Source organism: Crotalus tigris, unplaced genomic scaffold, assembly GCF_016545835.1.
Source record: "Crotalus tigris isolate CLP2741 ecotype Arizona unplaced genomic scaffold, ASM1654583v1 scf7180000019583.1695794, whole genome shotgun sequence".
NCBI classification, from domain to species: domain Eukaryota; kingdom Metazoa; phylum Chordata; class Lepidosauria; order Squamata; family Viperidae; genus Crotalus; species Crotalus tigris.
The window spans coordinates 412,726-432,321 of NW_024097605.1; the positions used below are offsets into that span (position 1 = coordinate 412,726).

Below are 19,596 nucleotides of genomic sequence, written 5' to 3' on the forward strand. Positions count from 1 at the left end.
GGATAGGTTCACTGGGACTAATGGAGAAAGAAACTCTGTAAACAACTAAACTTTATTCCCTTATACAGAAGTGTTTTCCCCGTTCTTTCAGGCCTTGCAGATATTAAAATCCTCCCCACCCATGAAGGATTTTTTTTTTGCAAGGAACTAGGGGGTTCCATTCCCATCTTGATGCTACTGTTCAAGGGCATACATAGCAATTTTATTATACTTGAGTAAAAAGAGTGGAGCTTGTCTGTTGATATTCAGAAGCCCCATCCTTCTTGATTGCTTAAAGAACAGGTTCTACACCCTGAAAGAGTTTGAGCCTCCACGTTTTGTGGATTAGAAAGAATAAAAATGTGCCAAGTGATTTGGCAGTGTTAAACATATAACATCTATTTAATGCTATAACAACAACTCTGTGAAAATCCCATATGAAAGGTGTACTTCCAAAATAGGAATTAAAAGAATACACAAAACCTATAGGATTACAGTTTCTTTTACATTGGATGTAGCTAACAGTGAAACATGCCTGAGATAAACTTTTCATACAGTCAATGAGATTAATCTATCTAAAAATGTCTTGTAATATTTAGATCTCAATGCAAAGAGAAGAAACCTAAATTTGAATCAATTATATTTTAATCCATGGGAATTGTAAAGTGGACGGGGGGAGAATAAATTTGATACAAAGTAAAGGTAATAAGGAAACAGGCCCATAATAATGCGGTGAGCAAAAGAGAGCTTTCTATGATGTAACACATTAGGATTACTCCCACATCCATCCTTCAGCAGCTGAACCAATTTACTTTTGGCTCAGCTGTTTTATACTTGAAACTAATGTGAAGCTAGTTTAATTGCTTGATATGCTGCTATTCTGGGAAGCTTGCACAGAAGCAGTTTCTTCATTTCTAGAAATTCTTATCTCCTGGAAGTTTGGTGGCAGACATGCTAAAAAATCTTTCAAGAGCAGAGCTGGGTTGGCTCTTCCAGCTCCCAGAAATTGGCACAGACTGCCAGACAAAGTGAAATAAGAAGGGGGGGGGCAGGCACTGTAAAACATTTTACACCCTTTTATAACCTAGGATGCAGTTGAAAAAAGTGAAAAGCATTTTTGTATCCCAATCTCCCAAGCTGCTGCACAAAAGAAACCAAAAAGGTAACCCTGCTGCATCATAAGATTGTTGGCAATAGCTAATCAGTTTAAAACAGCTTTGGAGGGATTGGGGACCAGAACTGATGGCAGAACTGTAGAAATATTTTCTACAAAGCATCCTCTAAAAAGGTATTTAATTCTTCCTTTACTGGTCTGAAATGGCCCTTTATATCTTGGGAGGAAAGATCAAATATTGAGAGCAGCTTCAGTTTTCCTTTTCTCCCTTTCACACCCGACGGAGGATGGGAAACAAGAGATTCTTTCTTGAGCTGCTTTGGAAGAGGGATCTTGCGAGAGGCGACTCATTCTCCAAGCTCCAAGAAAAAGATTACGAGAAATTTATAGCTGCAGTTTCAACATAAGTTTGGCAATAAGTCTGGCTTCTTGCTGACTTCCAACTGAAACCGTACCCTCTCGCACGCCCCCAGCAGCGGACCTCGTGAATTTCACTTCCCTTTGTGAAAGTGAAAAGTTGAAAACGTGAAAAGCACTCCTGTTTATCCTGTGTCTGAGCAGAAAGATGCGGAGAACTGCTCTCCGGGATCTCAGGGCCCATCCACACCATCGGAGGAAATCATGGATATGCGGGCAAAGTGTGGTGATGCTATCTTTGCTCCAAAGCAGACCGACCGAGAGCAAAAGCGAGCGGAGGCGCTCGCTGTAACGGCGGGGTGGGTGCCTTTGCAGTCGTAGCGCAGCTTCACCCTCCTGATAAGCAAAGCGACAACACGAACTGTATTTGCGTAACTGGGTTACAGCCGCTCTGGCAACGGGAATCTCGCAGGGCTCTTCTGAGTCCCTTCGCATTTCCTTCGTCGCATCTTATCAGCCTCCGTGTTTTCCACCTTTTCTTTAGCCGCCCAACGAGAAGGGAGAGCTGCCGGCTTAGAGACTGGAGCTCAGCAGCACGCGCCTCCGCCTCCCTCCGCAGGCAACCTCCGCCCTACTTCGCCTAGGCGGGGGATGCTACTTGGGCTCCTGATTGCCCTTGACACCAATCCTTCGCAGCGGGAGAAACAGCAGCCGCAATAACAAAAGCAGTCAAGGACAGGTCGGGTGACCGCGAACTTTTTCCCGCTCCTCCTCCTCGACCTCCGGTTGAAGGCAGCTTCAGACCGGCTGCACAAAAGGCGTCTCAGCCTCCTGCCGCCTCCTCCTCCCCCCGCTGCGGATCACGTCACGGGAAATAAATAAATAATCCCATTCACCCAGTGACAGGGAGCAGGAACCGGCGCGGCGGCGGCAAGCTTAGAGCCAAGGGCCAACCCAGCCCAAGCTAGAGAAAGAGACAGACGAAGCCAGGTAACGTAAAAGAGATCCTTGCGGGGGATTGTTTAAGGCAAAACTTTTCCCTCTTGACGCAGCTTGGGAAGGGGCGGCTGGGGTGGAGGCAAGAGGCGGTAGCAGCAGCCTGCAATTTGTTTATTTCTAGCCAAGCGTGCCCGTTGCCTACCACTTCGTGTTTCTGACTCTGCTTCTAAAATGCTGCTGACCTCGGAGTGCGTGCCATTGTATAGGAACGTTATGACCCGTCTGGCCGTCGTTTCCCACCCCAGTCACGGAAAGCAGAGAAGAATGTCCGGTTTGCCACCTCGCTACTGTTGCTGCGGTTGGAACGCGTTGCTTTGGATTGGTGGGCAGCCCTCCCCCCATTCACCATGTGGATGCCTCCCTCACGGGCCGCCTTACTTGGCGTACGTGTGGGAGAAGGTCTAGTGAACGGTTGGCAAGTCGAAGGACTAAGGCGGCCCCAAAGTTGAATGAACAAACAAACCCTCAAATCTTACCACCACCTCCGGCACTTGCAGAACTGCTTGCCCTTGGACAGGGGAGATAAGCGCATAAACCCCGCCTCCTCCCCCTCCCATTTGATAGATGACCAGAGATGCCCCAGTGACTTGAGAAGTTGGTAATCGTCCCTGTAGACAAAAAGACCTTAGGCAGCGTACACGCAAGTTCACGTTTTTTTCCCCACCCCGCCCCAGACATCACGCTATGGGGCGATACGGGAGCTTAATCGAGGACCCTCTTGTTCCAGGCCGTCACCCACCGAATTTCAGATTAACGTCCTTCCCCTTCCGATCCCGCAACATTTTGCAGCCGAATCCTCTGTGCTAGGAAACTAACAAAACTAGTTTTATCTCTATAAGAGGCCACAGCCTCTAGCATTGCTATTACGTTTCCCTCCACCCGGACCTAAAAGCAGCCATCTTGAAAACAGTTCTGAACGGGGCTTCAATTCTACTGGGATAAGCACCGCAGATTGTTTGGGGGAAGGTGGCAAGGCCGGCGTACGCTGTCGTGCATACCTCTGGGGCCGGTCTGTTAATTGTGCGCTTCCGCAGGACCAGGACTAAGGCGGGACAGGAACAGCCGCAGCATCACGCGTCCTGTCTCCGTATCTAGTTCGTTGCACAGCCCGGCCCTTTCCCCCTCTTCAAATCCGGGAGAAACCGGTTAACTGAGATGTGTGTGTGTGTGTGTGTGTGTATTTCTGTCCAGGCCGACGTGTATTGAAACTGTTTGCTTCTCCTTGGCTTTAGTCCTCATCAGTCCCAGGGTGGGTGGGTGGCATAGTCTCGGTACCGGAAATCTTCACAAACGTGTGATTTGGGCCTCGAGCGGTCAATTCTTGTTTTCAGGCCCCACCTCGGACTTGGCCAATGAGAAACGCGTGGAGACGGCCCAATTGAAAGGCACCGTCTTGATCCATCTGTGGGAGGGATGCCATGAGATGGGGTCTTGACTGACTTGCTGTCGCCGGTTGGTTCTCGCTGGTTTGGAAGCCATCTGAGGCCACGTGGAGTGCCGCTGAACAGCTGGGATCGCTGTCAGCCAGCGAACATCAAGGGTATTCTGTTCTGGGATGGTGAGGCATTGAGGAGACTGAAGGTTAAGTAACAATTCTTTTATTGAATCAACACACAAGCAGCTCTAACAGCCGCGTGACTCCTATTTATACCGGACTGCCACTAGACGGCAGCCAATCAGTTTAAAACACTATTTGCCGCCTAAAGTGCAGGCTTGTTATAATACACAACGGTTAGAGCCTTATTTAAACATAATCATTTAACTGCTTTATAACTGCCATTATAAAAATGGGTTAATACACAACACCACTTCCCCCTAAGTAATCACATATCACAATAATGAATGTAGTCTCGTAAGTAGGCTGGCGGGTTTCACACCCGCTCCAATGTTCGCAGACCCCAGTCTACCAGCCCTTTTGATAAGCTGGGTAGACCAGGGTTCTTAGAGCTGTTCACCTCAGGTAGACTGGTGCTTCCCTGGACTTTCAGGCTGGGTGAACGGTGCCTCTCGGAATGTCCTGGCTGGGCAGACCATTTCCTCTCGGAATGTTCTGACTAGGTAGACTGTTTCCTCTCGGAATGTCCTGGCTGGGTAGACCAGTGCTCATGTCACCCACTGACAGTCTGGGAAACAAGTCCGTCAATAAATCCCTTTCTGTTGACATTGTCTCTGCAGTTTGTAGTGACTCAGACAAGGATAAGTCACCTTGCCTCTCTCTGTTAGTTTCACAAAAATCAGGGGACTCAGGTGTGTTGCAGTCATCTGGCACCCCCCCCAGTTCTCTTTGCTATCAGTGGTCAGGGTTTGATTAGCCTGCCGCCATTGCAATTGGTCAATGTGGCCCCGAACCACATGACCATCTTCCAAGGCCAACTCATATAACTGGCCCTGACACCTTACAAACCACAGCTACCACCCATGGTGCCCCTTGACCCGTATTTCCTCGCCTAAACTTTGTCACCGATTTGCGGATTCCACGGGGGCTTGGGTTGTGCTATCTCCGCAGCTGCCCGGTCCGGATGGAGACAGTCTAGCTTAGTGGTCAGCCAATGTCCCCATCTCAGTTCTACAGGGCTGCAGCCCGTTGAAGTGCACAGAGTTGTGTGTTGGCAGAGCAAAAAGTCTGCCAGCTGATGCCAATCACCTGTGGTTATTCTTTTTAACACTTCCTTGGTCGTCCTGACCATACGTTCTGCTTTACCATTTGAAGCAGGGTGAAAGGAGGCAGAGGTAGCATGTCTAATCATGTTAGTCCGTAAGAAGGACTGAAACTCAGCAGCAGAGAATTGTGCCACAATCACATCAGGCAAGCCATGCGTGGCAAAGATTCTGCGCAGTTCCTGGATGGTCCTGGCAGTAGTCATAGTAGGGACAGGTGCTACCTCAAGCCACTTAGAGCAGGGCTTTTCAACATTTTCACCCATTGTACCACTTTTAGGATATGGCAACATCCAAGTACCACCAATCGCCTAGCAAAGTGTCAAAAACTTGACCAAAAAAGAGGAAAAAAGTGATAAACTACAGGTAGTCCTCGACTTACAATAGTTCACTTAGTCACTGTTCGAAGTTACAATGGCACCGAAAAAAGTGCCCCCCAAGCCACAGCCGAGGAAGACACCTGCCTGCCCACCCAGCGGCACTCTTCCTCCTCCGAGGTTTTCATTGTTGTGAGCATTTTTGTTGAGGATTGGCAGCGGGGGTGGTGTGGGGTGGTGTTTGGTTTTTATTCCCCCCATCTGCTGGATATGCTGCAACATTCCAGCTGATTGGCGCTTCTTCTGGGCTCAGCAGAAGTGCCAGGATCAGTGCTGCTTTCCAGCTGATTGGTGCTTCTTCAGGGCTTAGCAAAAGCACCAGGATCAGCACCGAGCTCCAGCTGGAGCCTGGCGCTGATCCTGGCGCTTCCACTGAGCCCTGATATGTAACGATGCTAAGAAAAAGACTCAGGCATTTCTTGAGCAGAGGTTTGAAGCGGCAGGACACAGCTTGACAAACTCTGAGTTTATTGCTTCTTATATACTTTTTACATACATAGGCTTTACCATTAACTGCTGACATTTTACATTTATAAGTTTAACCTTTAGCTGTTGACATAAAGTAATTGAAAAATTCCTTCATATAAGCAATTATTTTCTAGTAACATATTACCTGTTGAGAGTAGGTAAAAACAAATACAGGTAGATTAAAAAAGGAGAAAGAACTGACAAGGACAGGAAGAGATAAAGACAGGAAGAGATAAGGGGGAACTTAAAGCATATTATTTATTTAGGTAGGTAAGGTATTAAGTCAAAAGGGGGTGATCTTTTGGCTGCTTCCTTGGGACATAGGGTATCAAAAGGTTATGAGGTTTGTTGGGGGGGGGAAAGCATGGCAGTTTGCTGCGTGTGCTTTTCCCCCCACACTGATAGCCCCGAAGAAGCACCGATCAGCTGGAAAGCAGCACTGATCCTGGCACTTCCGCTGAGCCCTAACAGCCCTGCAGCTCCAGCCATCTCTTGCTCAAGCTTGTGCGGTGCTACCACCGGTTCAGCTCATTCCCCTCCCTCGCTACCACTTTTCTAGGATGATCGTGTACCACCTGCCAGGTGCCAATGTACCACAGGTGGTACCCATACCACTGGTTGAAAAGCCCTGACTTAGAGAACTGTCCACTGCAATGGGGAACACCTGTCCTTGGAAGGCTCCTGTATAGTCTATATGAATTCGAGACCAGGGAGTTTGCATGGTCTCCCAGTGATGTACTGCGCTTGAGGCATTTCAGGTCTGGTCTGCTGGCAAACCTGGCATCCTTTTACTTGAGCCTCTATATCCTTATCCAAACCTGGCCACCACAGGTAGCTTCTTGTGAGTGCCTTCATCCTGACTATTCCAGGATGTCCCTCATGCAGAGATTCTAAGACCCTTGCTTTAATGTGTGTGGGACTATGACCTGACTTCCCCATAGAATGCAGTCCTTGTAGGTTGATAACTCATCTTGTCTTCTGATGAAGCTGTGAAATTCTGTCCCAGGACTGGCTTCAGGCCACTCCCTCAGCACCCAGTTCAAAATACGACTGAGTGTTTTGTCAGTGGCTGTTTCAGCAGCCACATCCCCAGCATGAAGGGGAGACTCTGGCAGATCCTGGATAGCCGGGATACATGCAGCAGGTGCAGGGTCTGGCTCTGATTTAGGCAGGGGCAGCCTGCTGAGCACATCAGTGTGGCCCATTTCCTTACCAGGCTTATGGACTAGCCTGTAATTGACCACCTCAGCATCCTAGGAGAAAGGATCTGAGGGGTTTGCTTGTCTGCAGTAAACAGACCTAGAAGAGGCTTGTGGTCTGTAAAGACTGTAAATGGGCAACCATAAAGAAAATCATGGAATTTTTTTATTCCAGCTACTACTGCTAATACCTCCTTGTCAATTTCTGCATAATTTCTTTCCACAGGGGGAATAATACACTATGAGTGCTTGTTGCCCCTTTGCCATTATATGGCTCAAAACTGCTCCTATCCCAAATGATAAAGCATCACATGCAATACAGATAGGCAGTTTTTTGTTGAAATATGTTAACACTGAGTCTGATGACAGCAATGATTTGACTGATTTGAAACTTTTTTCGTGGATGCTGGTCCACACCCATGGTGCCCTTTTATCCAAGAGCCTGTGCAGAGGCTCTGCTAATGCTGCCTTGTGAGAAAGGAAGGCACGGTAGAAGTTAAATAACCCTAAAAGTGCTTGTAGCTCCCCCTTCGACTTAGGTCTGGAAGCCTGTAATATCGCCTTAAGCTTTGAGTCAGCTGGGTGGATTCCGGCAGCATCTATCCAGAATCCAAGGAACTCAGTAGAGTTCACACCTATCTGGCATTTATCCCTTTTAAGTTTTAATCCAGCTTCACGGAAGCATTGGAGAACTGCTCTGAGATGTTCTGCTAACATTTCAGCTGACTCTCTAGCAATAAGTACGTCATCAAAGTATGAACACACTTCAGGAATATTTTTGAGTGTGCGTTCCATCACACTCTGAAATAGCCCAGGGGCTAAACTCATCCCAAACTGCAGGCAACGAACCCTGAAAGCCCATCTATGGGTAACTATTGTTTGTGCCTCTGCAGTGGCATCATCCACAGACAGTTGCTGATATGCCTGTGCCAGGTCCAGCTTAGCGAATAAGCAACCTCCTTGTAGTGATGCCAGGATGTGGCTAACTATGGGGACCAGGTATGCATGCTGCTGAAGTGCCTTATTAATGGTGCACTTATAATCAGCACAGATGTGCACCTCTCCATTAGGTTTGACTGGTGTGACTATGGGGGTTTCCCACACACTGCTATCAACTGGTTGCAACACTCCCTGTTGAACAAGCTTATCCAACTCTGCATCTATTTTGGGTTTTAAGGCAAAAGGCACTCTGCGAGGCTTGATCCTGATCGGGGTTACAGTTGGATCAAGGTGGAGGGCGATTGGTGCTCCTTTGCATTTGCTTAAGCTGGGGCTGAATATATCAGCAATTTCCTGGCAGACAGCTGCCAAATCTGCTGTTTAAGTCCTGTTGATGCCAGTCACATGGATGCCCAGGGCATCAAACCAGTCTAGGTCAATCAGGCTAGTGTGCTGGCCTTCCACTACCACGATGTTGAGGGAACCCTCAAACTCTTTGCATTTTACTTTCAATGTAGCTTTGCCTTTAATCGCTACGCAGGAGTTTTGAAAGTCTGTCAATACTAAATTTGACGGCTTGAGTCTGACTCGTTTCCCGCCATGTCTGCAGATGTAGTTGAAAGTTTTGTAGGAAATTATGGACAGGTCTGACCCTGTGTCCAGTTCCATTGAACATGGAATTCCTTGTAGCCTGACTCTGAGTCTTAGCTTTTCTTTGAGAGGGCGATGGGCTCCTGTTCTAAGGATGTTCCTCCTCCCGGAGCAGAATCCTACTCTGTTTTGCCCCGGGGCCCATTTACCTCTCCTGGGGAATTCTTCAGATGGAGATTCCCTCTGGCGACCTTTACAGACGATGGTGATGTGCCCCTGTTTGCCGCAGGCTTGGCACATGGCTGAGCAGAATCTGCACTCTGATCACTGGTGCCGTTCTCTGCAGCCAGCACAGCTAGGAAAGAAAGCTGCCTTGTCAAATGACTGCTGTTTTCTTCTTGGAAGCTTCTGCACCCAGTTGATTTCAACGTCCTCATCCAGGTCATCTGTTCTCTCTGTGTCTTTATGGTGAACAGCTGTCTGACTGGGGGAATTCTTTGAGGGTCGTAAAGCCTTGACTGCTCCTCCGGCGACCTCTTCTGCCATCACTTCTTTCAATGCATCCTGGAACGTCAAGGTCTCCTTTGCAAACAGCCTCTGCTGTAAGTCTCTGTTTCTCGGGCCACATACCAGTCGGTCCCTGAGCTGATCTTCTAGATCTGGGAATTCACAGAGTCTGGATGCCTGTCTCAGGGCAGCCACGAACTCTGCAGGTGACTCCCCAGGCTGCTGCTTTCTCTGCTTGAACACGTGTCTCCATGCAATGATGGACAGTCTTGGTTCGAAGTGTTCTTTAAGTTTTCGCTTCAAGTCAGCGTAGGTGACCGACTCCAAACTGACCGGAGCAATCAATTTTTCTGCTATGTCAAAAGTCGCCTGACCGCATACACATAGCAAGGTAGCAGCCTTTAGTCCATCTTCCCTCACCTGATTTGCTCTCAGGTAATTTTCCACCCTGGAGACATAAGAGCTCCATTGCTCTTTGTGCGAAATGTCAAATTCAGACAATTTGCCGGCCTTGGCCATAGCTGACTGTTGCTGAGTCTTTTCAATGCTTTATGCTACTAAGGGCTTCTGTGCGAGTCCTGGGGACGGATCCCTCAGGATACTGATGCCTCCAGCGTGGCTTGCTGGCAGGTAGAAGGGGGGGAACACAGTTCCTACCAGGGTGCTGACTTCTGGCTCTGGTTAGTGCTTCAGCTCTTTCTTCCTTAGCAGCATATCCCACCTTCATCACCACTGTTCTGTTCTGGGATCGGTGAGGCATTGAGGAGACTGAAGGTTAAGTAACAACTCTTTTATTGAATCAACACAGAAGTGGCTCTAACAGCCGCTTGACTCCTATTTATACTAGACTGCCACTAGGTGGCAGCCAATCAGTTTAAAACACTATTTGCCGCCTAAAGTGCAGGCTTGTTACAATACACCACGGTTAGAGCCTTATTTAAACATAATCATGTAACTGCTTTATAACTGCCATTATAAAAAATGGGTTAATACACAACAAAGGACATGTGGGGTTACCCGCTCATAGAAGGTTTTTTAATGCTGCCTTTCTATGGGGAAATTGTTTAAAATGTTACCTTTTAGGTAAAATGTTCTGGAGCTGTCAAAAAACAGTGGAATTGTCCTGTTTTTTGGAATTTCTGTGTATGTGTATGTGAAGAATGGTGTGTGTTTTGCCTCTGTGTGTTTCCAACACAGAACACCCTGATATATTCTTGTGACATCTTTTGTGACAATTTATGATGGTGTAAGCTTTCCTGCACTCAGTCTACCTCACAACCACTAAATCTGTATTTAGAATATCAGTGAAAGTAGAAATGGGCAACATTTGTATTTTACTTAAATTTTAAGTAAAGTCCCAGCTACACTGTATGATGCATATTTTTTAATGAAAGCCCCCATTCCATGAGCATATCAAATGGGATGTCTATCACTAAACTATATTTATTAATAATCAAATAATTGCAGCTGGTTTGATTTCAACTCTGCTTTTCATTTTTCTCTAAGCACACGGCATACTCTGTCTGCAAGATTTCCTAATAAAACATTTAAGCACCTTAGCACCAGTTACATAAAATACTTACTTAGCCATTTAAGATAAAGTCCTAGGAAGCATGCGTACATCAAACGCTAACTTTGGTTAGCACTACCCTTGGCTCTGATTTCTGTGGCTTAGTTCCTGGAATTGGCCTGTTGTGTGAAGGTAGTTTCTGAACTTCAGCTGTTACAGAACAGTGACTGAGAAGGGCATCAAGTTGGCAAACCAGGTCCCAGAGGTTTGTATCTCTTTCCCTCCCTCTTTTCCTAGTTGCCCAGTTAGGGAGGAGAAGTTCAGAGGGATGCATAGTATTGGAGGCAATTTGTTACATTGTAATGGGTAGCAGACACCAAGGCGAATAAACAAAAGGTTACATTGTAGTGAATAGAGGAAGTGAAAGCAATAAACCTGCATGCATATCCCCCCATCCCCCTTGGGAATATGGCAGAATCCAGGGAAAGGTGAGAATTGGTTTTAGATCAGAGGAGGTAGATAGAAAGGAAATATAACTGGATTCTGACACAAAGGGATAAATTGGTGAATCACGAGGAATAAAAACCATTCTGGGAGAAATTCCATGTTACTTGGCTTTATTTAAAGCTGTTAACTTGAATAAGCCATACTTTAGGAGAGTATTATAATTATTCTGATGATTTTATAATCAGATTATATGGGGATTGAGGATATTTTAGTTGGGTCAGTACTCAAAAAGAGTTTGAATTTGCTCATATAAATCCTGTTTTGATGGATTAACAAAAAACATTGGCAGTCAGGTAGGGATTTGTATGTATCTGCAGTTCCATGAAAGTAACTATTTTCAAATTAATCAATAGAGAAAGTATATCAACAATTACATTCTGACCTTTTCAGGCTCTCCTCTTGTGCCTGACAATCTTTGTATTAGTTGCCTTTTTCAGATTAGAATAGATTATTTAGCCAAACTGTAAGGAAATGTCAGTGAAAGTCCAAAGTTCCAGTTAAGTGCATGAGAACAGAGACAATGTGTCAGATCCACCCCAGTTTGCTTTCTCAGGAAAGTAAAAGTTGTGTCTCCATTTAGTTGAAGCAAAGGAACCTTTACTGAAAGAAACTGGTTGCAGTAAAGTCAGGGGGAATCTGGTGTTCCCGTGCAAAATACAAAGCTATTATTTCCAACTTCCAATCCCTCCCCCTATGACCAGTCCCCCGACCAGCCAATGTGATGCTGGTATAATGTTTTGAGAAACTCTGAGGTGTGAAACTGGTAACATTCAATTCTCAGAGAAAATGGCCTTGAAGATCCTGGTACAAGCTATTTTGGTGATCTGGTGTTCTTCTATTGTTACGTCTCCTCCCCATTTCCCACCATTAGATACATAGGTGTGGGTTACTGCACATGCCTCCCCTCTCCCTTTCCCTTTGATGGCAGGAAACCAGTAAGGCACCAGGCCGATGATGGAGATCCTAACAGTGTATCTGAACTCTATTATAACCTTTTATTAGAATTCAGTCAGAATTGAATAGAAAATTATATTCAGTATTGCTGCTCAAGGCAAAGTATAGAAAATTATACAAGTTATAAACACTGAACATGGTTCAGTGATGGTCTTTGAGAATATGCTGTTCACATAGCACTTTACTATAGTGGGTTTTGTTCAAGCTATTTCAAAGCTTATTGGAGTAATTTACACTTTAATTATATGCTTCTACATTACAGTATATTCAATATTAAATTATACATTATACTGGGAATAGAAGAAATAAGAAACTTCTTTCATAGTTCCCAAATATTAAATGCAGAAGCTCTTCTGAATCTCTAATTCTGCTATGCTTAATAAGATGTGTGTACATAAGCTGTTTTGCATGTATGGAAAAACCTTTGATTCCATGTAATAACATTCTTAATGAGCAAAAAGCTACTGACTTATAATTTTTAGGAAGGGGTAGTTTTAAATACCACTTGAACTATGTATGTCTTCTCATTAAATTATGCAGGTATTTATTTCATGTGCATTCTGAGTTCTAGGTTAATTAGGAAGAAGTGTATAGTCTTGAGAAAAAAAATTAGAAGACTATTGCATGTATCAGAAATGATAATATTTTTTGAATGTGGCTTGCTAGTTGTCTGTGTCAGTGGGAGAAGGATGCAGGAAAGTACTCATGTCCTAGAACAGCGGTTCTCAACCTGTGGGTCGGGACCCATTTGGGGTCAAATGACCATTTCACGGGGGTCACCAAACAACGCAGTCCGCCATTTTTTTCCCTTTTCCCCAGCTGTTCTACTCCCTCTTATTGGTGGCCACACCCACTTGGGGGTCACCACAACATGGGGAACTGTTTTATGGGGTCACGGCATTAGAAAGGTTGAGAACCACTGTCCTAGAAGAAGCACTGAGTGCTTGTATTTCCTTGTGAAAATGGAACTACTGAAAAATGTAGAAAAAATAAAAGAGAATAAAGCAGGGACTCTGCTTTGGTACAAAATCTTTCTTATTTATCAGGCTAAATTCTGCTTCAGTTAACCATCCAAATGCATGTTTCAAATCTATTCTTATGATACCACTCAAGAAAGTTAGTTATATTAGGTACTATGTTTTAGCAACAGAGTTGCAAGGCTTGAAGTCATTCATATCTTATTTGGATATTTGGAATATTGGGGTATCTAAGAAATTTGTCCTTGACACTCAGCTTCTAATGTGTAAAATTTAGATAGCAAAAAGGACAAATTATAATGCAATCAAAGTCCTTATATTTCACATTGGCACCATTCATTGTCTTTTTCAATGTTCTTTTTACATTTTTAGCCACATCATTTGTCCTCTCTCAAGCATCTAAATAACAATTCATTCCAGCTGGTGAAGTAGGCCAAAATATGCTTCTCTTGTTTCATGAACAGGCTTATCAGCATGTCAGGTTATGTGGAACTTGTTCAGATATGCACCCTGACACAGTAATGCTCAATGTCATCTAGTGTCTGCCAGTATATATTTCTACATATTAAGGTAAACAATCATCAAATTTCCTTTTTACTCAATTAGTAATCTAATTACATTGTGATGTTTGCCTTTCTATTTCTTGGCATGTAACTTCTAATTAATTTAATTTTACATGTATTGTCTATAATGAAAATACAGCAACATGTTGGGTTACCAGTGACAGAAACAGAAACTTAAACAGAAATTATTTCACTCAAATAAACTAATGTATTTATTTTACATGAAAACATCCAGTAACTATAAAGTGACACTTAAATGACCTCTGTAAATTATTACTTTTATTCTGTTAATAATGAGATAAACATGAAAGAGGAAATATATACTTATTTATGAATAGTTTATTATAATACATGTACCAATCTAAAAGAATGTATTTATATAAGCAATCTAAATGAGTGGGTATATAAATAAATGAGTTGTAAGTAGTGCCAAGGAATATGCAGCATCTTTTTAAAATAGCTAATAAAATGCAGTTACTTCAATAAGTTGATTTCAAAGATTAAATTTTAAATCATTTAAATGACTGTATCACTTATAAATACTATCTATATCTAATGCATATCTATATTTTGTCTTTCTAAAATACAGTCTGTCTAAAATACAATTCAATATATGGAGCTGGTATCTGAGTCTCCATTTATTTCAAATTGCAATGAAAAATAGATAATATAAAATGAAATCAGAAAACATATTTATCTGTCTCTCCATATTTATAATAGTCTGTCATTATATTCAATGCTGTCTTATTTCTTTTTTTAATTATGAGTGTCTTTTCATAAGCTTTTCTGAACGCTATAAGAAAGTTTGAGTAGGAAGTGTATATTGTTCTGGTCACAGTTACCAATCAGTTTGGATGTCATTTTGGTTCATGTCAGTGAAGTTACTGACAACTGGTTGCTTTCCTGTCCTCATTTCCTTTCAAGTGCCAGCCTCTTAAGAGGTTATTCAAAAGCTGACATTTGGCACTTTTGAAACTGTGGTACCATATTGGGCTTTTTCACTGACAGTTAGAAGAGATGAATGAATAGGCAAATAGGGTGTAAAAAAAAACAGGAAGAAGAAAGAAAGAAAGAAAGAAGGAAGGAAAGAAAGAAAGAAAGAAAGAAAGAAAGAAAGAAAGAAAGAAAGAAAGAAAGAAAGAAAACAGGAGAAAATATAATGGATACAATAAAAATGAACACCATTTAGAACAAAATGAAGAGAAATAAAGAAAAACATATAGTTCATACAAAGTGTGCCCTTGCTCGTGCAAATGGAGCACACATTCACCTGCTGCTCATGCAAGTGGCGATACATGCAGGCAAGCTTGCTCACTGCTTTGGATGGCCCAGTTCTGAACAGCTCATGGCCCAGTAGAGGGTCCCAGCCCTGGGGCTGGAGACCCATGCTCTGAGCAGCATACAGAATTTAGAAAATAAGATACAAAATTAATGCTACAATTAATTAAAAGAGTAACATCCAAAATTGAATCCTTTAAATTAGGTTCTAAATCTAATTAGCTAATTTTTGAAGGCCTTTTGAATAATTCCTTTTTTGTATTTCCAGAAAGTCACAAGGCTATTCGGGTTCAAGGACAAATTACAAGGGAGAGGAGCTTTAGAGACAGTTGGTTCCCTACCCACAGTTGGACCCCTACCCACCGAACAGTAGATATAGAAAATCTACACACCTCTGTTAAAATGCCAAGTTTTTGAGATGTAAAAACATTAGACCAAGCTAAAACACTTCAGAATTTTCTCCACCTTTAATATAACATATAACAGTGATGGCAAACCTTTTAGAGACCGAGTGACCAAAAACTGGCCCCGCCCCGGTCCACCCCCCCACCCTCCCTGCCCGCAGGGCCACTCACCGCCTCTAGGGCCCGCTGCAGATCACTCAGGCAGCCCAGCAGCACCATGGCGGCCACGTCCTCTGCCTGCACCCTGCAGCATCAACTGTGCGCAATGGGGCATGAGGGCAGAGTCTTGTCTATGCTGCCTGGCTGCCATGTCCTTGGCTATGCTGCTCTGTGTGGGCCACGCTCGGGGGCAACTCTCCCCCAGGGGGGCTATTGGTGAGGAAGGGGTCACGGGGGGAGGCAAGACTGGGACAACGGCACGTGTGCCCACAGAGGGGTATCCGCGTGCTATAGGTTCGCCACCACTGACATATAAGCTGTTCAGTGACAAAAAAAAAAAATAGAAACTTGCAATAACATGATTGCATAAAGATGCACACTCTTAAACTAATACTTTGTCAAAGACCTGTTGATTTTATAACAGCATTCAGTCTTTTGGGGTAGAGTCTATCAGCATGGCACATCTTGTCTTGGGAATCTTCCATCTATTTCTTGCAAAAACACTTCAGATCTGTCAGGTAGCGAGATATCTCCTATGCACAGCCCTCTTTAGGTCACCCTGCAGATTATTAATTGGATTCAGGCCTGGGCTCTGGCTGGGACATTCCAAAACTTTGAACTTCTAGTGAAGCCATTCTTTTGTTGATCTGGATATGATTTGGATTGTTATGTTGAAAGATGAAAGTTTCTTCATTTCAACAGAGGCCTAAAGGTTTTGTGCCAAAACTGACTGATATTTGGAACTGTTCAAAATTTCTTCCATCTTGACTAAAGCCTCCGTTCCAGCTGAAAAAAAAGCAGCTCAAAAGCACTATGGATATGGTGTACCTTTGGTGATGTTCATTGTTTTTGCACCAAACACACTTTTGGGCGGGAGAGTTCAACCTTGATCTCACCAGAGCATATCACATGTTTTTGTTAGACTTGATGTAGAACTTTACAAAATGTAGATGGACTTGGATGTTTTTCTTTGTAAAAAAAATACTTTCATCTTGCCACCCTACCTCATAGCCTAGACATATGAAGAATACAGGATATTGTTGTCACAGTATTAGGACTAAATATTAGAGAAGATTGAGGCTTTTGGTCTATTATCTATTTTATCAACAAAAAGAATTCATAAATGTGTTTGCAACAAGAAGTATTAATGTAAGTACAACTATATACAATATAGTTTTCTGTGAAACATGGAAAAATTAATGTAATATTTTTTTAATATATTACAACATGACACTTGTACCTCTGTCCAGTGGATGTCATCTCCAATGTAATTAATGTTGGGGGAAATATTGTTATTTATAAAAAGGATTATTGTAATAGAAGACATTTTCTATTTCATTTCTATTTTTTGAAGTTACACAAGGACAGTGATAAAATAATGGACTCCTTATAAGTAAGGATTTGTTGACCTTAAAGTACAAGCCAAGTAAAATGTCAAGTTCCCAAGTATGCATCCTTTCTTTTAATGAAGAGCTTTAATTACATTGATCCCTGCCTTTTGTTGCTCTCCCTCTCCACTGCACACTATAGAGAAGAAAATTGTTTGCATTTGTTTTGCTAAAAGGGTGGACTTGAATTGTTGAATTGAGCCCTACTGAGGACAGAACTTCTTATGTTTGGCTGAATTCCACCACCAAGGATAATATAGTTCGTTTTATTTTTAATTTCAATGAGAGAGAATACTACGATTTGTTTCTCCACCTGCGACTATGTTTATTTGGGTTTATTGATGTAGAAAAATAGACTGTCTAGTTCCTTGGCTAAAGCCCCAAGAAACAGTTCATTTTACAGAAGACAAAATGATTTTTTCTAGATGGTTTGTATGTTTATGCATGTGAGGGAGAGCTCTGTGTAATCCTTATTGTTTCCATGTCTTAATCTGTTACAATGTCTATGAATCTCTTAAAATGTAATGCTTGAGCTGGACATAATACTCAAAGCACAATAAATACCGAAGCAGAACAAAGTGGAATAATTACATCCCATGATTTGGATTTACTTCTGTTGATGCAACCTAAAATTGCATTCCAGCAATTATCAAATTCATATTCTGTTACCAATCAACTGCTTCAAATATCTGGTTAAATATCATTCTGTTATTTTCAATCTACTTTTCTAGCTTATTTATGCTATTTTGAATATTTGCATCTTCTAAAGCAGATATGGCTATTTAGCAATCTATATATGAAGCCAAAATATGATTCAGAATTTATGTCCTTTGCATGCATAACCAGTTGGGAACACTTAAATGAAATGCATCTTCACCTTGGGATCTCATTCATTTATCTTATAGACGTATAATTCCTCTGATTTTATTTATATCACTTTCTTTGAAATCCAGGTCCAAGTGCTTGAATAAGTAGAAGCCTTTAAAATCAAGAGCTTCAGCATTATAGTCAGTTTCTTGCACTGTTTCTGTTATTTTTATTTTCCTCAAGTAAAATCTTACGTATTGTTTAGTCAAGGATAGAGAATCTGCTTTTATCTTCCTCCATTGTCCAAATGATAAGTTTGTCAATAAGACAAAACAATAATTTCCAGAAAGGATCATACTTTGCAAACTTTTATTTAGTAGTATACATTTGCAGAAAGTTTGAGAACATTGACATAACTGGACACAAATCTTTTGCATCAACATTATCTTAATATTTTGGATATTCTTTATCATTCTGGTTCTTTTTCATAAGATGGATGTATTAAAACAGGGCTTTTCAATCTTTTTACAGATTGTACCACTTTTAGGACATGAGAATATTTGAGTACCTCCAGAGTTTAGCAAGGTGTCAAAAACTTGATGACTGAAAAAAAGGGGAGGGGATTTGGGGCTTTACTGATTAGATTCATTTGTTGTTATAGAAATGACTAGTTTATAATATTATAGAGAAGTAAAAAGTTGAGGTTCAATGTTAATGCTTTCTTCTACTGCAACAGAGTGAGGGAAGTCAGAGCCCCAGAGAAGGAAATATTAAAAAAGGCAGAAAATATATTTCCTCAAAAAGGATTTTTAAAAGCAGAAGCCAACCCTGCCCCCAAATCTCTCTATCCCAAACAGGAGCCAGCCCTATACAAATGCAAATGTAACCATCAGAAAGTTGGAGCCAGAAAACTCAAGAAGACAAAGAGACCTAAAATCTGCATACCCCACCCAAACTCTAGGAGTCATTAGCCCCATCACCAAGGAAGCAGGACATGATAATAGGATTAAACCACAGATACCAAGGCCTAGAAAAACACACTCAGATTCAGTTCAAAGTTCATGTCACAGGAACAGGAAACTATTCCAAACAAAAGGCTAGAGAGGGTATAAAAACCTACTGCTCATTTGCTCAGGCCCTTCTTTTCTCTGGTCTTTCCTGCAAGAACCATCTTTCTGGCTCTTCAATAAACTGCAACCTTCTTCTCAGAGTAGTCGCCATGTTGTTTATTTATCCCCGGCTTGGATGAACCAGGATGAAGATTTTACTTCCCACAATTTGGCACCCCAGAGATGGGACTCCAAGCTAACCTCTCCAATGGACTAAGACTGGTAAGCCCCATCCTGCCGGCAGCAGATCCCTTGTGTCTGTAGATGGGTTTCCCAGGCCTTGCCCATGTGGAGCCAGGGTAGTAAAGGGAGTTTTTGGGTTTGAGCTCAAGGGCTGCTTTGGAAAGAAGGTGAAGGTGAGTACCTCTAAATTTTAACTATAAAGCCCAGGGGAGTTAGAGAAATGTGTGTATGTCTGTGTGAGAAGACCCTTTTCCCAATCACAGTTGGATTCTGCTCCTTCTGGTCTTTCCTAGCCACAGAAAGGATCTGTTCAACTGGCAGACCCTGGAAAGCATGGAGGTTTGGCCAGAGCACAGGACCTTTTGTTAGGGAAAGGCTGTCTGAAAATGAAATGGAATGAGTGAATGAAAGAATTGGATTTGGGCAACTAGCTGGTAAGGCCCTGTAAGCAAAGCAAAGCAAAGTTAGGAAATTAAGCCCCGGGCTAGGACTGTCCCTTACCTCTGAAAAGCAAGCAGAGGTCGTCCCAGACATTTGAAGCCTGCAAACAGTGGTGGTGAAAAGTGAAG

At 42.8% G+C, this 19,596-nt stretch overlaps 1 protein-coding gene across 2 annotated transcripts in view; it reads left to right on the top strand.

The window, feature by feature from the left end:
• The first annotated feature begins 493 nt into the window (after positions 1-493).
• Positions 494-19,596, top strand: part of SLC16A7 (solute carrier family 16 member 7) — a 190,044-nt gene continuing 170,941 nt past the window's right edge. Inside the window, exons 1-2 of one of the 2 annotated variants that reach the window (XM_039363749.1) lie at positions 494-2,440; positions 13,601-13,706. In XM_039363749.1, coding sequence (XP_039219683.1) covers positions 13,665-13,706 — 42 coding nt within the window. In that variant the 5' untranslated portion in view covers positions 494-2,440; positions 13,601-13,664. The remainder of the gene's footprint in view (positions 2,441-13,600; positions 13,707-19,596) is intronic. The other variant, XM_039363750.1, reaches the window with a different exon arrangement.